Source organism: Prunus avium, chromosome 3 (genome assembly GCF_965620075.1).
Source record: "Prunus avium chromosome 3, drPruAviu1.hap1.1, whole genome shotgun sequence".
Taxonomy (NCBI): domain Eukaryota; kingdom Viridiplantae; phylum Streptophyta; class Magnoliopsida; order Rosales; family Rosaceae; genus Prunus; species Prunus avium.
This window is the reverse complement of record NC_142286.1, coordinates 30777791-30800154: the sequence shown is the minus strand read 5'-3', so window position 1 is coordinate 30800154 and position 22364 is coordinate 30777791. Positions and strand designations below refer to the sequence as shown.

At 41.2% G+C, this 22364-nt stretch overlaps 1 protein-coding gene across 1 annotated transcript; it reads left to right on the top strand.

Annotated features, from left to right (window-relative positions):
- Nucleotides 1–18664: 18664 nt before the first annotated feature.
- On the top strand, nucleotides 18665–22083 carry LOC110765938 (wall-associated receptor kinase 2-like). Its single transcript, XM_088250642.1, has 4 exons — nucleotides 18665–18668; nucleotides 18919–19752; nucleotides 19933–20052; nucleotides 22040–22083. The coding sequence occupies exons 1-4, from the start codon at nucleotides 18665–18667 to the stop codon at nucleotides 22081–22083; spliced, it is 1002 nt and encodes a 333-aa protein (XP_088106768.1).
- Nucleotides 22084–22364: the final 281 nt, after the last annotated feature.

Below are 22364 nucleotides of genomic sequence, written 5' to 3'. Positions count from 1 at the left end.
AGAAAAAAGCAGATCAATGGATTTTGTCCTGTTTCTATATCATTTCACTCTGTTGTTGTGGTGTATGAATAGTGCAATGCTAGCAGCACCATCCGGAGCAGTACCTGTTGAAACGATAATTTTTGCATCTGTTGGGCCTGAATTTTTCACAACAAAAAAAGGGGTGGCAACCCATTTAAAATAAAATAAAATAAAATGCCAGCTTGTATTTGAACGGGACTGAATTTTTCCTCCCTGCAAGTTTATCAAAAAATATACAAGTGTTTGCCAAGCATCAAACACTGAAGGATAAGCATCCTAGCTGAGAAGTGGCTATTCACTTCAACTCAAACTCCTCAAATCTCATGCTCTATAAAAGAGTCATGCCTACGATAAAAAAAGGGAACAGAGAAAGGAGGAGAAAGAAAAGAAAACAGAGAACGGAAGGAACAGAGAAAGGAGGAGAAAGAAAAGAAAACAGAGAACGGAAGGAGCAGAAAGGAGAATAGCCGCAGGAAGAAAAGGAAGACAGCAAGCATACCAAAGAAAGCAAGAGCCATCTCAAGGTAAAATCTTAGTTTTGTGGCGTTGTTTTCTTGTTTGCTGAAGGTTCCAGGTTTCGTTCAACCCAAAGGTTCCTGGCTATGATGATTTTATCATCATAAAAACAGTCAGGGATCTCTAAGGCATGTCTCCACTCAAGCATTTCCAAGTATGCAATCTGCACCTAGCTTTTGATCAGTCCATAGAGATTTTTGGCTATGATGATTTCTATCATCATAAACCAAGTCAAGAATCTCTCCAAGGCTCGACTCGGCTCAAACGATTCCAACGATGTTTTCCAAGCGTCCAGTCCACAACCGACAGGAAATATTGTCCTCTATGACGATTTCAATCATCATATATCAGGGGATAATCTATTCCAACAGGCAGCTCCGCTCAAGTATTTCTAAGTATACAATCTGCACCCATCTTTTGATCAGTCCAAAGAAAGATTCTTGGCTATGATGATTTCTATCATCATAAACCAAGTCAAGAATCTCTCCATGGCTTGGCACCGTTCAAATAATTCCATCGATGTTTTCAGTCCACCACCAACAGGGAAGATCATCTCCCATGATGATTTCAATTATCATATTTCCAGCAGGCAACTCCGAATATGTTTCCAAATGCGGGGGATGTCTCAAATCATGGGGAGTTGAGGAAATCATGGAGGCAGAGATGAACCCACCATGGAATCAAAATCAAAGAACGAAAGCTTGTAATCACAAGTCTCTGTGTAAAACTGGTTTGAAGCATCTAAAACCAAAAGGGGCGCATGGCAATTGAATTGCCTCCTCATGAGTGTTTGCTGCCAGCAAGTCAACAAAAAGAAAATAAAAAGAAGAAGAAGAAGATAGCCAGCGGAGGAAGAATGGAGCAAAAAAAAAATAGTGGATCTGTTTGTTCTGTTTGTTTGCAAAAGACAAAACAAGGGACAACACAAAAGAAAAAAGTAATGAAATACGGAAGAAAAAATAGAGGGGCTGTTTGTTGTTTGTTGCAAAAGACAAAACAAGGGACAGCACAAATAAAAAGGTAATGAAAAAATAGATGGGCTGTGTCGCACAGCCCCTCCTCCCTCTCTCGAATGGTTCTTTGGTGTTATTTTGACTGGAAATTGAGTAAAAGAAAAGGAAACGAGCAATGATAAAAGTACAGCAATAGCACACAAAAAAGGAGTTGGCAAAGCAAGTACCACAAATTTTCTCTTTGGTTTCTGAAGCACAAGGGCAGATGGTTTTCTCCACCAAATAAAGAAATCTCCAAAGCCTTCAGTCTGGCAGCACAGTCTCTACATACAAAAGAGAAGACAAGAGGTCAGAGGCATGGGAACAGACAAAAGAAAAAAAAAAAGAGAAAGGGAAGTTTGTGGGCATAGGTTACCACGTGAAATCCCAGAGCTCGTCTTTTCTTTTGATGATGCAACAGGTGGCTATACGGAAGTGGTGGTGCACATGTTTTCTTTTATAAATAAAAGAAACATGTATAGCCCAATCCTATATGGACAAGGGGTTAACTTTCTTGGATGATCCAGGGGTTAATTCTGACTCTATTTGGACAAGGACTTTTATCCTTGGGTGTCTTGATAAAATTAAAAGACATTTGTTAAAGGCACCAGGCTGTGGGGGACTAGCTTGAACAAAGCAAGGCCATAATTTTTCCTTCACGGTTTCATCATCCAAAGTCTTTTGGGTCTCGTCACTGTGCCCTCAAGAATCCCAAACAGCAAGCAAGGCAGTTGGGTCTCTCTATTATGCCTTCAAGCGTCTTCAATCCCCGGGGGTTGCCACCTCCGCATCCCCCTCATCAATCAGCCACGAACTAAGTGGCTTCCAAGACTCGACGGTCTCAAATACAATGGGCTTGGTCATTAAAAAAATTCCAATTGGTGAATAATTGGTACAAAGTCTCAAATTCACAAATTATGGATTAATGGGCTCAAATAAAAAGGGGTCCCATTAATTCCCAAATTGCCAAGTGAAGACCTAGGTGGTACAAAACCACACCAAATCCCAAATGCAAAATGTCAATTTTAGAAAATTAGTGGGTTAATCAAAATTGCTCATTATTTTTCTTGGACATTGAGAAAAAGAAAGACGGTACAAAACCATCCAATTTTCCCCATGGGTCATCTACCCATGCAAATTTCGGTGAGATTAATCCCAAATCTCTCAAACACAAATTCTCAATTAGTGGGCCACACTTACCCATTAATTTCCAAGTCTTCTCATGGGTCATCTACCCATGCAAATTTCAAATTTAAATCTCTAAAACACAAACTCTCAATTAGTGGGCCATACTTACCCATTAATTTCCAATTTTCTTCATAGGTCATCTATTTATGAAAATCTTCATATTGTCTCAAAGACACAAATTCTTAATTAGTGGGCCACACTTACCCATTAATTTACAAATCTTTTTGGAACTACGCCGGTTTGATCCCATCGAGGGTACGTAGGCAGTCTAGCATACCAATAGACGCAACCGCAATCAAATTCCCACCAATCAAATCTCCATACAAATCTTTTTGGAACTACGCCGGTTTGATCCCATCAAGGGTACGTAGGCAGTCTAGCATACCACTAGACGCAACCGCATCCACACCAAATCCCAAGTGGTACAAAACCATGCCAAATCCCAAGTGGTACAAAACCACGCAAATTAAACAATCTTTTCCGAACTACGTTGGTTTGATCCCTTCAGAAGGGTACGTAGGCAATCTAGAGATTCAATCTAGGTGCAACCGTCCAAATCTCAAAGCCAAACAGAATCCCTAGTTATTATTAACCAAATTCACCCCAAACACACATCAAAATCGAATCCCTGGTTTATTCAGCTAAATTCACTCAAATGCTTTTTCAATCAAATTCATACAAATCTTTCCTTTTGCAATGGGTCATTCATTCATTGCAATTCCTTGAACTACGAGTGGCTTGATTCCCGCAAGGGATACGTAGGCACCTTGAGGTTGGACTTGGGAGCAGCCGCAAAACCAAACACACACGTTCTGTTTCTTTATGATGGAATCAAAGGGTTTTCCCTTGAAGCAAGGGATTGTAATTAAGAGACTAGCGTCTCGAATGGGTCGAACCTAAAATAATAAAACCCCATTATTTAATTAGTGGTGGTGAAATTGTGTTGGGAGGTTCACATTTATCCTCAACATAATTTTTGGCACGCCCGGTGGGATCCATTTACCTTTTCATCTCCAATCATAAAGTGACTAATATTTTTATTAATTTGTGTTTGCCACAGGTTAACCAAACCAGATAAGCAATGGCACCACAAGTTACAATTTTCTTCCACAAGATCGAAACTACCAGGAATGCGTGCACCAAACGAGTAGGCTTCCGAAAGACTTTTATTGTCAGTGAGAGCCTCATCAAGTGCACTGTTCCAAAGCCCATTCAGAGGGTCAGGCCTCAGGTCACTCCTAAGGTCGTCAAGGCCCAACTCAAGAAAACACCATCCAAGAATGCTCTCCGAAATGCAAGGAAAAGGGCTACTCGTGCTTTGAGGAAAAAAGAAGCAAAAAGGCAGTCCATTGAGGCAGTTTTTGCCGAGCTTTCTGGTACAAGCCCAATGGTGACTGAAGGCAAGAACATCTCAAGCACCCTGGTTGTGCCGACTCCCAAGAGGACAAGTGCTACCCGATTTGTCCAAATCATGATTGGATCAATCCCAGTCAACCTATATCCTACAGATGCTGTCCTAATGACTTCCACCAACGAAACTAGTGAGGAAAGTCAAAAGGATAACGTTGTGGAGAATGCTGAGGTCCAAGGGGCCGAACCTCCATCAAGCCCTAGAGCCCATGTTGTGGAATCCACATCACAAGAGATTTACCCATGCTCTTCTAAGGGTAAAAGCAAAGCCATCATCATGAAAAAGAAGGTGGTAAATATACCTCATCCACAAAGAAAGCTCGTGCAAAAGGCGAGGACAGCTGATGTTTTAAGGGATCAAATTCCCATATCACAGGGGGGAGTCCCAAAACCTCAAGATCAGTCGAGATCTTACATGGGTCCTTTGACCCGTTCCAAATCTCGAGACATGATGATTATTCCTAAATTATCCGCTCTAAACTCAACCCGCTTGGAGAATTACATGCTATGGAATCCTCTTTATGATGATCCTGTATCCCAAACTCAAGAGAAGGATTACATGGCATCCCAAGGGGCCAAACTTCATGGGGGAGTGGAAAGCATGCAAGTCATGATGACTGGTACGTCCAATACTGAGGACCAGGTACCCTTAGTCCAAGAAATGATGCAAGACCTACGAAGGGAAATGCAACAGAAGTTAGCAGAGAAAGACGCGGAAATAGCGTTGTTATCTGCCCAGTTGAAAGGAAAAGCCATCATAGGTGGGCAAGACAGGGGCAAAGCAAATAAGTTTGCGACCCAGGAACAACAAAGAAATGAGGAAAGAGGAGAGGACTCTACGAGCACAGTTTCCCCAAACGACATAAAGGCATTAATTGCAGAGGGGATTCGCGAATTCCAGCTGTCCATGGCACCTCCTATTCAAGGGTATCGAAAACCCTTCCCTTCTCACTATGACGCTATCCCATTTCCGAAGGGTTATCAACGACCCATATTCGATAAATTCGATGGCATAAATAGCTCACCCCATGAACATCTGGCACATTTTTATTCAGCATGTGGTGAGACATCCCAGTTAGACGCTCTCTTGGTACGTCAATTTGTCCAATCACTAAAAGGATCAGCCTTTACTTGGTATACACAACTACCGCCAGGCTCAATCCTAACGTGGGACGACATGCAAAAGGCATTTTTGGCACAGTTTGTTAGTTCAAGGAAGAAGGTCTCGATCATGGGCCTAGCTCAAACTACCCAAAAGCCAGGGGAAAGTGCCAATGACTTCATAATAAGATGGAGGAGCCTCAATCTCCAATGCCCGGAGAAAATTACCGAGCAATCAGCAGTGCAAATGTGCTACAACAACCTCATGCCAGACATTGCAACTTTTGTTGCCACTGCTGAACCCCAATCATTTGATGCTTTGGTGTCAAAGGCAAGCAATGTTGAAAGACAAATTGCTCGCCAAAAGTCTGCGACCCAGAAAATTCAATTTGGGGAAAAGAAAAATGACAAAAAGTCTACGAAGGGAGAGTCATTGGTTACTTTTGTCCAGTCAGAAAAGAAAAACGACAAAGGCCAAAGCAGGGACCCACCCAAAAGGCTCACGCTTAAAGAGCGTAAAGAGGTCAAATATTCTTTTGACGACGATGATGTAGAAGAAATCTTTGACCAACTTCTGGCCTCCAATGCTTTTACCCTGCCAGACTCAAAGCGCCCTGCTGAGGTCAACAAGACAAATGACCCTAAGTATTGTCGGTATCACCGCCTCGTCAGTCATACGCTTAAGGATTGTTATATCTTGAAAGACAAGATCCAAGAGCTCCTCAATAATGGTGGCTTGGTGATAGACTCTTCTGCCAGACGTCAATCAGCTGCAACAAATATGATTGAGGAAAAGCTCACACCCAATACCGCATTACTAGAGGAAGCAAAATTTGCAAGTATCACTACTGACAGTGGGGGCACAAATGCCCATGCCCGTTCAAATGCACCACGGTCTAATGATCTTCAAATTCCTTCTCTTCATGAGCTCATAACTGCACCCAGTCTAGAGATATGGGAAGATTCTTCGGCCGATGAATCTGCTGAGGGGTGGAAGACATTTGTTAAAAGGGCCAAGCACATGGCCAAACATTTCCCACCCAATCACAAATCTATTACACGTCCTGGAGTCAAGATTCGAGGCATGCCGTCTTTGAAAAATAAGAGGAAGAAGAAGATGGTGCAAAAGAAGGTTCAAATCCCTCAAGAGGATGAATATGACCAACCCGCAAGGGTCCCTGTCACACTCACCGAGTTTTTGCCAGTTGAGTTCTTCTCGAGTGAATCCGAAGTTGAGGAAGAAATCATTCAATGCAATATGGTTTCTGTGGAGGAATATGAGGTTGACACAGAGGTTGATGAGATTAACCTCCGCTCCGGTCGAAGCATCCCATCTGCTGATAAAGCAAAACAAAATGAGGAAGTTGTTTCTTCTAAAGCCGAGAAGAAGTCACAGGCAAAAGAGATTAAGGTCTCTTCGTCGGAAAAAACTGTTGCAGGGGAAGTTCCGACGTCTTCCTCAAAAGCAAAAGACCCTAAGCCCGATACCAGTAAAACAAAGGAGTCATCACAATCACATGCTCTTAAGTATGATATTTTGGCTCATCTTAAGCGCATCCCCGCTCCTTTAAGTGTCTACGACGCTTTACAAATGTCGAGAGAGCTTAGGGAAGCACTTGTAATGGCTTTGATGAGCCCAGATTTGTATGAGTCATGTTTCAAATCAGCTGATGTTCACACAACTGAAACCCCGAAGTTTTGTGCATCGTGTCTGGCAGCAATTACGTTTGGGGAAGATGACCTTTTACTTGGGCCCAAATTCCATAACCGACCTCTTTATGTCACTGGCGAAGTTGGAGGCACGACCATTAATCGAATCTTGTTAGATTGTGGTTCGGCCGTGAATCTTATCCCGTTAAAGACGCTTCATGCTATAGGGATGAGTGCCCGACAATTGTCTCCCTCTATGCTTACTATTCAAGGGTTCAACCAACAGGGGCAAAAAGCCATGGGCTCTATCGCACTGCAAATGGAAATAGGGGACCTATATTCAGACGCCCTGTTCCATGTGATTGATGCTGACACTTCATACAACGTCTTGCTAGGACGCCCGTGGCTGCATACATATGGCGTAGTCCCCTCTACACTTCACCAGTGCTTCAAATACTTGGTGGATGGGGAAGTCAAGAGCGTTTCAGCTGACATGGACCCGTTCAGAGGCGAAGAGGTAAATTACTCTGATGCAAAGTTTTACGGTTCACCTAGTCTCTCATTCGCACAACCATCAAGGGATGATAAGGAGAAAAGGGCGACTGTCGAAACAGGGAAATCACAGAAGGCAGAAGCACCCAAACCTTCAAGAGTAATTCGAGTGAAGTTATCACCTCGTGGTGCGTCATCCTTAAAAGTTGAAGAGGTCCCAACTGCAAAGGCTCCTAAGCCAAAGATAATTGTCAAGACATCAAAGAAAGAGCCTAGTGAAAAGGAAATAGGCTCCTTGAAACAAACGATGGAGTCACTGATGACGGCAAGTTACACTCGCCCTCTTCGAAAGATCAAACAGTCTATCCCAGGGGGCAGTCTGGTCATTTCGACTACTTTTGGCAAAAACAATGGCCCGAGTCAACGAGTAGTTGTCCACAAAAAGGCATCACTGCCAGAGACAACGTCTGCTCCGTTGAAGATAAAGCTCAAAGGCCGTAAGGCAAAGAAAAACGATGCTGGCCTCACAGTTCAAAATGAGAGTGGCGTGCTCAAAGTGATTCTTCGAGGGCCACAGCCAGAAGCTTCCGAGCTCGAGGTGCTCACTAATATGGAACAAGCTATGTTTAGAGAAGATGAGTTGAATACAAGGCCGCTTCGCATTTCTGTGTTCAAACGCCTAGGGCGTAAACAACCACGCCGCATCTCAGTCTTTCAACGCTTGGAAAACCCTTCCAATTCTCAACAAGAGAAAGTCCATAACAAAAGGAAATGGAGGGTTAAGAGTCAAGAGAAAGCTGTGGTCAAAACAATCAAAAAGGTGAAAATAAATAACGACCTTGAACAGGTCAATTGCACCTCATTCGAAGAAACAGTGGACAAAGATGATAAGCTCCAAGATAGCGATGAATTCATTGACATAGTCCAACCAGCTCCACCACAAATGGAGGAGGGAGGTCAAGCCACGATTGATGATCTCCAAGAAATTAATCTTGGTACAGCTGACAGCCCAAAACTAATCTTTGTTAGTGCTTTGCTAACACCGCAAGAGTTAGAAGAATACACACAACTTTTGCAAGAATATCGAGATGTATTTGCATGGAGTTATCAAGACATGCCAGGTTTGGACCCAAAGGTTGCAGTTCATAAACTTGGGATACCTGATGAGACCCGATGGGTGAAACAAGCGCCACGTCGCTTTCGGCCAGAGCTAACAATCCAAATAGAAATTGAGATTGACAAGCTTATTGCTGCCGGTTTTATCCGAGAAGTTCAATATCCCACTTGGTTGTCCAATATTGTTCCAGTCCTCAAACGAACTGGGGCACTACGTATATGTGTGGACTATAGAGACGTCAATGATGCATGCCCGAAAGATGAGTTTCCGCTCCCAATTACATAATTATTGGTAGATGCAACAACCGGTTTCGGTGCGTTATCTTTCATGGATGGATTCTCAGGCTACAACCAAATAAAAATGGCGCCAGAGGACCAAGAGAAAACTGCCTTCCGCACTCCAAAAGGAATATATTGCTACACTGTAATGCCTTTTGGGTTGAAAAATGCAGGGGCAACTTACCAAAGGGCCATGACGTCAATCTTCAATGACATGCTTCACAATACCATTGAGTGCTATGTCGATGATTTGGTTGTCAAAACCAGAAAAAGAGAACATCATTTGAGTGACTTAAAACGAGTTTTTAATAGACTCAGAAAGCACCAGTTGAAAATGAACCCCTTAAAATGTGCATTTGGGGTGACTTCAGGCAAATTCCTTGGCTTTGTCGTCCGACATCGAGGAATTGAAATTGATCCCTCAAAAATCAAGGCAATCCGTGAGATGCCTCCCCCTCGAAATTTAAGGGAGCTACGAGGGTTGCAAGGGAGACTAGCCTATATACGACGGTTCATCTCAAATCTCTCTGGAAGGTGTCAACCATTCTCGAGGCTAATGAAGAAGGATGTTCCATTTGTATGGGATCAAGCATGTCAAAATGCTTTGGAAAGCATTAAGCAATACCGGTTGAATCCGCCAGTTCTAATGGCGCCGATTAAGGGGAAGCCTTTAATCTTGTATATTGCGGCATTAGAACGCTCATTGGGTGCATTGCTTGCCCAACACAATGAGGATGGAAAAGAAAATGCGCTCTATTACTTGAGTAGAACACTCGTGGGGGCAGAACAAAATTACACCCCCATCGAAAAAGTTTACCTTGCATTGGTGTTTGCGGTCCAAAAGCTACGACACTACATCCTCTCTCATAGAGTCATTCTGATTTCCAAGGCAGATCCGCTCCGATATTTGATGTCCAAGCCCGTGCTCTCTGGGCGAATAGCCAAGTGGTCACTCCTCCTCTCCGAGTTTGAGATAAAATTTGTGCCACAAAAAGCGATCAAAGGGCAAGCTCTAGCTGATTTCTTGGCCGCTCATCCTACTCCCAACAACATGGAGTTACTTGCTAACTTGCCTGACGAAGAGGTGTTCACAACAGAAGCATCTACATGGCAGTTATATTTTGATGGGGCAGCAAGAGGAAAAGGAGCTGGGGCAGGAGTGGTGTTCATTACGCCGTCTGGGGGCTTAATCCCATACTCATTCTCTCTACTAGCTTTGTGTTCAAATAATGTGGCAGAATATGAGGCACTCATCATTGGCCTTGAAATTGCTCTCGAGATGCATATCGATTGTTTGCAAGCATACGGTGATTCACAGTTAGTCGTTAGACAGTTGAATGGCCAATACGCAGTCAGAAATGATACTCTCGTCCCATACCATGAAAGGGCAAAGTATCTCATGTCACAGTTTCAAGACATACATATTAGTCACATCCCGAGGTCAGAAAATGATAAAGCTGATGCACTAGCCAATTTGGCTGCATCGTTAACGCTACCTGACGAAAGGGATATCCGAATCACTGTTGGGGAACGTTATTTACTATCCCCAGCTATAGAGAGAATTGAAGAAGTTGTTGATTCAAACGTCATTACGGCTTCCGAATGCGAGGAAGAACCGGGTGATCTCGATTGGCGCCATCCCATAATCGAGTATATCCAACATGGCAAGTTGCCAAATGACCCAAGAAAAAAGGCTGAAGTCCGACGCAGAGCCACCCGGTTTCTGCACTTAAACGACACCTTGTACAAACGGTCATTTGATGGTATATTGTTAAGGTGTTTGTCGAAACATGACGCAACTAAAGCCCTTCATGATACTCATGCTGGCACTTGTGGTGCTCATCAAGCCGGTCCAAAACTCTCAAATCAACTGAAGAGATTGGGTTATTACTGGCCAACAATGGTCCAAGACTCAATGAAATTTGCGACCACATGTAAAGATTGCCAGTTGCATGGGGACTTTATACACCAGCCACCCCAACAATTGCATCCGACAACTTTGTCTTGGCCGTTTGAAGCTTGGGGATTGGATGTTATTGGCATGATAAAGCCTAAGTCATCATGTCAACATCAATACATCTTGGCCGCGACCGATTACTTCTCTAAATGGGCTGAAGCAATTCCTTTAAAGGAGGTACGAGCAGACGATGTTACAAACTTCATAAGGAATCACATCATCTACCGTTATGGGGTTCCATCGAAGATAATATCTGACAATGCATTGTATTTCAAGTGCAAGTCCATGACCAAGTTGTGCGAGAAGTACAAGTTTCAACACTCATTTTCTGCGAGTTACAATCCGTCCTCAAACGGACAAGCTGAAGCTTTCAATAAGGTATTGTGTAATATCCTAAAGAAGATGGTCTCAGGAAATAAAAGAGATTGGCACGATCGTCTTCCCGAAGCATTATGGGCCTATAGGACGACCATACGCAACTCAACAGGATGTACACCGTACAATCTGGTGTTTGGCTCCGAGGCCGTTCTACCGTTGGAAGTCCAATTGCCATCGTTAAGGGTAGCTTCACAGCTAACAAACCCCGACGAAAACGCAAATGTGAGACTCGCAGAACTGGAAGCTCTAGACGAGAAAAGACTGGCAGCTCAACAAAGGCTCGAAATATACCAAGCTCAGGTTGCAGGGGCATTCAACAAGAAAGTTAAGTTCAGATCTTTTTCAATTGGAGATTTGGTTTTAACTGTCCGAAGACCCTTTGTCATTACCAGGAAAATGCATGGTAAGTTTGAACCCAAGTGGGAGGGGCCGTACGTCATTACTAAGGTTTTCTCCAAGGGAGCTTACGAGTTGTCAAACTCTGAAGGCAATTGCATATATTCTTGTGTGAATGGGAAATTCGTCAAGAAGTTTTATGCCTGATGTTTAGGAAAAAATGCTCGTTGGGCTGAAAGCCCAAAAGGGCAGTCCAAGCAAAAATTAGAGCACGAAAAAAATATATACCCGTTGGACTGAAAACCCGAAAGGGCGGTTCAAGCAAAAGTTAGGGTAAATAAAAATGCTCGTTGGGCTGAAAACCTGAAAGGGCGGCTCAAGCAAAAAATTAGAGCCAAAAAAAAAAAAAAAAAAAAAACATGCTCGTTGGGCTGAAAACCTGAAAGGGCGGCTCAAGCAAAAAAAATTAGAGCAAAAAAAAAAAAAAAAAAAAAAAAAAAAAAGCTTTGTGGGCTGAAAACCCGAAAGGGCGGCCCAAGCTAAGGAACTACGGCGGCTTGATCCCTCAAAAGGGGTACGTAGGCAGTCTAGTCTTGCTACTAGATGCGGCCACAAATCCATTTTTTCCTTTCTTTCCCTGAAAATCAAGGGGTGAACTACGTATGGCTTGATCCCTTTACAGGGTACGTAGGCAACTTAGTCTAAAAAGCTGAGTGCAGCCGTAAACCACCAAAAACCCTATCATTCACCTAAGTTTTGTGTGTGGCAAAATTGCTAAATGATGTAAGTACTCAGAAAAATCAGTATGAGTATTTATATGGAAAAAAAAAAAACATTCAATACTAGTTAAGGTGGATGAATGAGTTTACAATAACGAAAAGATAATAAAAAAGGGGAAATGAAAGGAAAATGGGAAAATCGGTCTACTCCACTTTGCAGCAAAGGGAAATCAATGAGCTAACTAACTGGCGAATTTCTTTCTCTTGCGAAAAGCCTAAGTTCCGGGCCTCTATGAGCTTTGGGAGCATCGCTTCATTGGCATCAATTCTAGCATGTCGAAGCCCAATTTCCATGTCGAATTGTTGGTCTAAAGATTGTTGCAAATCTTTTGCACGTTCTTTAAGGGCATTTGTCTTCGATTCAAACTGTTGCCGCATCTCATGGGCTTTCTTTGTCGCTTCTTCAGCTTCCTTCTCTGCCCTTTCAACATCAACCTCTGTAGCGTTCGCGTCAGCAAGCTCACTGTTAAGTTCTGTTAGATGCAAACTCATGGTTTTTATGGTAGCGAAGCACTGCTCATACTGGGTGATCAAGGTATTAATGCGATCAACATCTACATGGGCATATTCTCCCACGAAGGCAACGTTCTTGGAAAATGAAGTAGCCAACTCAAAAATGTGTTGGATGGTTGTTGCAAATTCTTGAAACTCATTCTGGCCTGATTCGAGGGTATTGATCATAGGCCACAACAGACCAAGTGCCCCCAAAATATGATCACGGTGGGCTAGTAGGTCTATGGGTGACTTGGAAGAAGAGATTCTATCAAATATGTCTTGCATCTCCTCGGCAATGAACCTTCGCCTACGTGGAGCCACACTCGGACCAAGAATGCGATGAATGAAGTCTTTCACATAAGGTGAAGAGGGCAAGTATGCTACCAATGGCAGGGGACAATCATCTGCAACAATATCATCTGTCTCATTTGGTTTATTGTTCACATCATGACCGCTAATTGCATCAGTTGGTTCATTGCTCACTTCTTGAGCATCACCTGCCTCACTTGGGGAGTTCATGGTACTTCCCTGTTCTGATGGCTCTTCATTCATGGGGAACACCAAGTCTCCGATAAGAGTAGCAGCACCTGCATGGGAAGAATTGACTCCATCGTCAATCAGATTGTCAAGATTCTGGCTTCGAATTCGCTTTGGACTCTTTTTGTTGTCACTACATGAGGATGAACGTTTGTTGGAGGCCTCTTTTTGACAACTTATAGGGTCTTGATTCTCTGGCCTAACGACAAAAACATTATCATGTCTTTCAAGGCGTTTGCTAGAAGGCAAGAAAATTCTAGCTACTGATAATCCCATATATGGTGCTGATGATCCCATCCACCATTTGCAATACCACCAAGTACAAACACCAACGCGAGTAGAGCGTGGGATATAAAATCCAGTTGTGGTGTCCCTTCTAAGTAAAGTGATTTGTGTTCTGGCTAAATCCTCCATGCCACACTTGTGCCTGTCACGAACACTAAACGAAAGCTTGTTCGAAGGGACACCTTGATCAAAACCAAATTGGCGAGCAAATCTATTCGGATAGTACGGCTCCAACCAAAGATTGTTGTTCACTCTCACAGGCAAAAGCACAGAACGTATGCAAACTAGAAATTCAAATTTTCTGTCTGATAGATCTTTTGTGTCAGCAAAGGAGCGACCTTCGTCTTCAATAAATGTGGTTGGGCGATAAATCAACTCCTTGTCGGTACGGAACATAATTCTGGCATGATTAAGTCTAAAATCTTTTGGTTTGACACCCGCGTACCTCACCAAAAAAGGGTAGTCCTTTACAAATCCCTTATCAGTTTGCGGTAGGTACAAGCCTGGAATATGTTCGCCTAACCAACCGATAACATAATGAATTGGGAGAGAGGCACTTGACGAGCCAGGACCTTCTGAATGAGTGGCAATTTTCCCAAGACCATGGTAAATATATCCCAAAACAGTTGGTGCAAGTGAAACCCTGACCCCTTGTGCCATCAAACATGCCATGTAAAAAGTTTCAGGTCTGAGATGGCGATTCACGGAAGGTAACACAAATCTGCTCAACCAAAATGCCAAGAATGCAGCCAACCTTCCTTCATCTGAAATACGCAAAGTGATTTCTGGAGCCCTTAAAGTTTGATCTTGAGGTTTTCTCTTGCCATCTCCAAAGGCCTTATAAACAACCTTCTCTCGATAAAAATGCCCGATCCATTGGGCCCAGCTAATGGAAGACTGATTATGATAAATACATAATTGGGAGTGAATCTTCAGAAGTTCAGTGATAGTCGGAGGATATACTCTGTTTTGATGCAAGTCTTTATTTTGGGGAATAAATTCCTCATACTGGACGTCTCCTAGGATTGGCAGCCCACAAATAACTTTCATGTCATAGAGAGAAATTCCCATCTCGCCATTGCCATGATGAAAGGTGTTGCACAAGGGTCCCCATAATTCACAAAAGGCTCTCCATATATTTGGGCAGCATTCGTAAGGATATCGGGAAATTGCTACGGCACCATATATTTTTGCCTTATGCAATATGTCTCCAAAGTCACTCATAACGAGTTTTGTCCACTCCGCAACGCCAGTTTCAAAAGTGGCTCGGCCATTGAACTGATACTGGGGCCCCCACTCCAGTTTATGCTTGATCATTCTATGCAAAGCAGGGTAAAAATCATCACGTGTTGGAAGATCTTTGACTTGGAATTTCATATCTCCATCCACTTCATTACTCACATCCTCCAAACAATGTGCTGTAAACACAGCACGATGTGTTTGGCACACTGAAATCACCTTGTCTTCTGCATGGGGTTTGAATTCAAGATACCCTGAATTTACAGAGGCAGTGATATACCAGGTTGCACGGCTCTCAAGAGGTACATTAAGCTGCATGGAATGCAAAGGCAGGGATCTCACATATTGGGGGCCAGATACAAATTCCCTTCCATGTAAATCAAAGGCTCGCTCAATCCCGAATTGACCTCGCTCGTCCATTTCCTGAGACTGAAAATACAAGAAAAGTCAGGGAAGTAGCAGTTCAAAGGGAAAGTTGTCAAGCGTCGCACATAAAAAGTCGTTTTATGCACAACGCTTGAGAAGGCAACTGTTGAAACGATAATTTTTGCATCTGTTGGGCCTGAATTTTTCACAACAAAAAAAGGGGTGGCAACCCATTTAAAATAAAATAAAATAAAATGCCAGCTTGTATTTGAACGGGACTGAATTTTTCCTCCCTGCAAGTTTATCAAAAAATATACAAGTGTTTGCCAAGCATCAAACACTGAAGGATAAGCATCCTAGCTGAGAAGTGGCTATTCACTTCAACTCAAACTCCTCAAATCTCATGCTCTATAAAAGAGTCATGCCTACGATAAAAAAAGGGAACAGAGAAAGGAGGAGAAAGAAAAGAAAACAGAGAACGGAAGGAACAGAGAAAGGAGGAGAAAGAAAAGAAAACAGAGAACGGAAGGAGCAGAAAGGAGAATAGCCGCAGGAAGAAAAGGAAGACAGCAAGCATACCAAAGAAAGCAAGAGCCATCTCAAGGTAAAATCTTAGTTTTGTGGCGTTGTTTTCTTGTTTGCTGAAGGTTCCAGGTTTCGTTCAACCCAAAGGTTCCTGGCTATGATGATTTTATCATCATAAAAACAGTCAGGGATCTCTAAGGCATGTCTCCACTCAAGCATTTCCAAGTATGCAATCTGCACCTAGCTTTTGATCAGTCCATAGAGATTTTTGGCTATGATGATTTCTATCATCATAAACCAAGTCAAGAATCTCTCCAAGGCTCGACTCGGCTCAAACGATTCCAACGATGTTTTCCAAGCGTCCAGTCCACAACCGACAGGAAATATTGTCCTCTATGACGATTTCAATCATCATATATCAGGGGATAATCTATTCCAACAGGCAGCTCCGCTCAAGTATTTCTAAGTATACAATCTGCACCCATCTTTTGATCAGTCCAAAGAAAGATTCTTGGCTATGATGATTTCTATCATCATAAACCAAGTCAAGAATCTCTCCATGGCTTGGCACCGTTCAAATAATTCCATCGATGTTTTCAGTCCACCACCAACAGGGAAGATCATCTCCCATGATGATTTCAATTATCATATTTCCAGCAGGCAACTCCGAATATGTTTCCAAATGCGGGGGATGTCTCAAATCATGGGGAGTTGAGGAAATCATGGAGGCAGAGATGAACCCACCATGGAATCAAAATCAAAGAACGAAAGCTTGTAATCACAAGTCTCTGTGTAAAACTGGTTTGAAGCATCTAAAACCAAAAGGGGCGCATGGCAATTGAATTGCCTCCTCATGAGTGTTTGCTGCCAGCAAGTCAACAAAAAGAAAATAAAAAGAAGAAGAAGAAGATAGCCAGCGGAGGAAGAATGGAGCAAAAAAAAAATAGTGGATCTGTTTGTTCTGTTTGTTTGCAAAAGACAAAACAAGGGACAACACAAAAGAAAAAAGTAATGAAATACGGAAGAAAAAATAGAGGGGCTGTTTGTTGTTTGTTGCAAAAGACAAAACAAGGGACAGCACAAATAAAAAAGTAATGAAAAAATAGATGGGCTGTGTCGCACAGCCCCTCCTCCCTCTCTCGAATGGTTCTTTGGTGTTATTTTGACTGGAAATTGAGTAAAAGAAAAGGAAACGAGCAATGATAAAAGTACAGCAATAGCACACAAAAAAGGAGTTGGCAAAGCAAGTACCACAAATTTTCTCTTTGGTTTCTGAAGCACAAGGGCAGATGGTTTTCTCCACCAAATAAAGAAATCTCCAAAGCCTTCAGTCTGGCAGCACAGTCTCTACATACAAAAGAGAAGACAAGAGGTCAGAGGCATGGGAACAGACAAAAGAAAAAAAAAAGAGAAAGGGAAGTTTGTGGGCATAGGTTACCACGTGAAATCCCAGAGCTCGTCTTTTCTTTTGATGATGCAACAGGTGGCTGTACGAACTGGTCTAGAAAGGCAAACAAAGGAAGAATATCAAGTTCGTTTGCTGATGATTTAAAGTGGTGGTGCACATGTTTTCTTTTATAAATAAAAGAAACATGTATAGCCCAATCCTATATGGACAAGGGGTTAACTTTCTTGGATGATCCAGGGGTTAATTCTGACTCTATTTGGACAAGGACTTTTATCCTTGGGTGTCTTGATAAAATTAAAAGACATTTGTTAAAGGCACCAGGCTGTGGGGGACTAGCTTGAACAAAGCAAGGCCATAATTTTTCCTTCACGGTTTCATCATCCAAAGTCTTTTGGGTCTCGTCACTGTGCCCTCAAGAATCCCAAACAGCAAGCAAGGCAGTTGGGTCTCTCTATTATGCCTTCAAGCGTCTTCAATCCCCGGGGGTTGCCACCTCCGCATCCCCCTCATCAATCAGCCACGAACTAAGTGGCTTCCAAGACTCGACGGTCTCAAATACAATGGGCTTGGTCATTAAAAAAATTCCAATTGGTGAATAATTGGTACAAAGTCTCAAATTCACAAATTATGGATTAATGGGCTCAAATAAAAAGGGGTCCCATTAATTCCCAAATTGCCAAGTGAAGACCTAGGTGGTACAAAACCACACCAAATCCCAAATGCAAAATGTCAATTTTAGAAAATTAGTGGGTTAATCAAAATTGCTCATTATTTTTCTTGGACATTGAGAAAAAGAAAGACGGTACAAAACCATCCAATTTTCCCCATGGGTCATCTACCCATGCAAATTTCGGTGAGATTAATCCCAAATCTCTCAAACACAAATTCTCAATTAGTGGGCCACACTTACCCATTAATTTCCAAGTCTTCTCATGGGTCATCTACCCATGCAAACTTCAAATTTAAATCTCTAAAACACAAACTCTCAATTAGTGGGCCATACTTACCCATTAATTTCCAATTTTCTTCATAGGTCATCTATTTATGAAAATCTTCATATTGTCTCAAAGACACAAATTCTTAATTAGTGGGCCACACTTACCCATTAATTTACAAATCTTTTTGGAACTACGCCGGTTTGATCCCATCGAGGGTACGTAGGCAGTCTAGCATACCAATAGACGCAACCGCAATCAAATTCCCACCAATCAAATCTCCATACAAATCTTTTTGGAACTACGCCGGTTTGATCCCATCAAGGGTACGTAGGCAGTCTAGCATACCACTAGACGCAACCGCATCCACACCAAATCCCAAGTGGTACAAAACCATGCCAAATCCCAAGTGGTACAAAACCACGCAAATTAAACAATCTTTTCCGAACTACGTTGGTTTGATCCCTTCAGAAGGGTACGTAGGCAATCTAGAGATTCAATCTAGGTGCAACCATCCAAATCTCAAAGCCAAACAGAATCCCTAGTTATTATTAACCAAATTCACCCCAAACACACATCAAAATCGAATCCCTGGTTTATTCAGCTAAATTCACTCAAATGCTTTTTCAATCAAATTCATACAAATCTTTCCTTTTGCAATGGGTCATTCATTCATTGCAATTCCTTGAACTACGAGTGGCTTGATTCCCGCAAGGGATACGTAGGCACCTTGAGGTTGGACTTGGGAGCAGCCGCAAAACCAAACACACACGTTCTGTTTCTTTATGATGGAATCAAAGGGTTTTCCCTTGAAGCAAGGGATTGTAATTAAGAGACTAGCGTCTCGAATGGGTCGAACCTAAAATAATAAAACCCCATTATTTAATTAGTGGTGGTGAAATTGTGTTGGGAGGTTCACATTTATCCTCAACAGTACCCTTATTAGCAAAGCCTAATTGTCAATCGCGCTGCGGCGACGTGGAGATCCCATACCCTTTTGGAATTGGAGCAGGTTGCTACATTGATGACTGGTTTCAAATAACATGTTTCAACTCAACCAAACCTTTCTTGAACATCATCAATCTAGAGGTGCTGGAAATTTCTGTTAAAGGTACACTAAATGTAGCAAACCCAATTACCTTCTCTTCCAACTGCAATACTAACAAGCCAAATCTCCAAGCGGCCAACTTGGAGGGAAGCCCTTTTGTGTTCTCCCAGAAGAACATATTCACCGCAATGGGTTGCGGCATTATGGCCACGATCACCTCAGACTCAAATGGCTCTACCATTTCAGCCGGTTGCAGGCCCGAATGTGACAACTTTTCGACAAATGAGAAAAAGAGTGGTGTTCATTTCTGCCAGACCCCCATCCCTTGGTTTCTCTCTGCCTTCAATACTAGTTTCCAGGTTCATGATGACCACCGTACAAAAGATAGTTTATGCAATTATGCATTTTTGGTAGACCATGGCTGGTTCAAATGGCTTGCCAACAATTCAACAAATAATTTTTCTACCATCAGCCATATGGAACATGTTCCTGTGATGCTAGAATGGAGCTTATACCATTCGACGATCGATGTATTTGGAGCCGTTGTAGAAGTAAATCCCATATCCGTAGATTCTGAATCCTCCTTCTATTGCAGAAGTTATAATGGCAGCTCTTCAGTATATAAATCCTCAAGCAGGCTTGAATGTTACTGCAACTGGGGCTATGAGGGAAATCCATATCTTCTACAAGGATGTCAAGGTAAACAATCTTAGCACAACATGACACATTTGGTTACTTGGAATTATTTCTAAATTGTTCTATAATCATAAACAAACACTGTCTTTCAATTTGTTACTTTTTTTTTGTTGAATTTTGAATTACTTAGGAGGTGATCTACCGCATGATTATTATTTTTTTCTTCATTAAATAATATTCCAGACAAAAATGAGTGCGAGATTGGGAACCATTGTCCTGCAGACTCCGTATGTAAGAATCATGCTGGGTATTATGAATGCCACTACCCACATAGCAAGTCCTGGGTTAAAGTGCTCCTTATAGGTATGCCTCCCCTTACAATATGTACAATATATATATTTTTATTATTATTAAGGAAACCAATACTGTTAGGGCTCGTTTGGTACACATAATTGGCTTAGACTGGTTTGGACTAAATTTAGTACCATGTGGGCTCGTTTGGTACGGGAGACTGTCATGGACTGGATTAAATATTGGTACTGTCTTGGATTGGCTTGGCCTGGCATAAGCTGGATAACACTTGTACAGCGTTTGGTGTATGTTTGATTGGACTAGGACTTTTTTTTTTTTTGAAAAGTAAGATTTTTTTTATATTTTTTTTTACTTTTCTTCTCTCTCCATCTCTTTCTTCCTCTCTGCATCTCTTTTTTTCTTTTTGGGACGAACCTCTCTGCATCTCTTTCTTCTTCTTCCCCTCTACATCTCTTTCATCTTCTTCTTCTCCATTTTCTCTCCTCTTCTTCTTCTGTCTACTTCTCTTTTCTTTTCTTTTTTTTCAAAAATTTTCTCTCTTCTTCTCCGTTTTTTTTCTCTAAAATTTTCTCTCCTCTTCTTCTCCAATTTCTTTCCTCTTCTTCTCCATTTTCTTTCTTCTTCTCTGTTTTTTGCGAAAAATTTCTCTCATCTCTTCTTCTCCATTTTCTCTCCTCTTCTCTATTTTGTTTTTCGAAAATTTTCTATTCTCTCCTCTTCCTCTTCTATTCTGTCTTCTCCTTCTTGGGTGGCTGTGGGTGGTGGCTGTGGGTGGCGGGTGGTCGTGTCTGGTGGTTGGGGATTGTGGTTGTGGCTGCCGCTTGGTGGGTCGTTGATTGTGGGGCGATTGGGTGTGGTTGCTGGTTGGTTGCTTGGTCGGGACTGTTAGTCCCTCCTCTCCAGACGGGTTTAGCTAAGAACACCTAAGAAGGTGTTTTTGGTGGGCCCAGTATTAGTTAATCCCACTTAAAATTAGAACCGGGTGAAACAAACATGGGATAAAACTTTAGCCAATCCAGTCCAAGCTTGCACGGTGTACCAAACAAGCCCTGTTTGTTTTATCTAATCCTAGTCTTAGATGGGATTGCTAATACTGGGCCCACCAAAAACACCTCCTTAAGAGGGGACTACTAATCCCATGTGGAAAAGGAGGATTAGCTAGTCCCAATGCTCACCAATGTATAAAATGCATATATTATATTGTAAAATTAATAACATATATTATTATTATTAAACTTACTTACACATTTACTATAATGTACATATATATGTATATATGTATATATATACATACACATATATGTGTATATATATACATACACATATATACATATATAATATACATATACATATATACATGTATATTATTATTATAATATACCCATATACACATATACATATTAGTATTATAATAATAGCATATATGTATATATGTAATATATATTATATATTATATATTATAATACATATATATACATATATGTGTATATATATTATACCCATGTATGTATTATAGTATACATATACATACATATATACACATATACATTATATATGTGTTATATATATTGTAATATACATATATACATGTATATACATGTATATATATATATATATATTATAAAATACATATATATATATATGTATTATACCCATGTATATATTATAATATACCTATATACACATATATTATATATGTATAATGTATGTATATATATTATATATATATATATAATATACATATATACATGGGTATAATACATATATATATATGTATGTATTTTATAATGTCTGGCTTTTTCCCAATGAAATTTCATCAATTTTATTTTCCTATCTGATTTCAATAGTTCTTTCATGCAATAATCTTTGTTTGGTATGCTAAGAAAGAAATCCTGCACTCTGATATTTTTTTTGGTAATAATTACGAGTCTTGAAGAGCTCAAAGCTTTCTCTGCTCCAGTCTTTCTCAATTGCTGATTAATTTTTCTTCATTTTGACTGATATTTTGTAATTTGAATTTTGACTATATCATTACTAGAACTTGTTATTTTTGCGATATTGTCAAGTATGCCCGGCTACTAGAAGACAAGTGGAAACAACAATATTCAAAACAGTGAAGTAGAGAAAATAAGAAACAGCATTGACATTGTAATGAATGCTACTCGCCTTTATATTATTGTGACCTCTTCCAAGTTTGATTGAGATTGACTGGTTAATCAAAATCAAATCAAAGGATGAGTATAGGTTTATAAAAGAAATATTTTTTAAAGCAGGAAAGAAAGAGAAAAAGTTTGGCATTCTAGAATGCCATTTAAATTAAGTGCTTCAATAAATTTTTCAACATATATAAAATAGATTTCAAA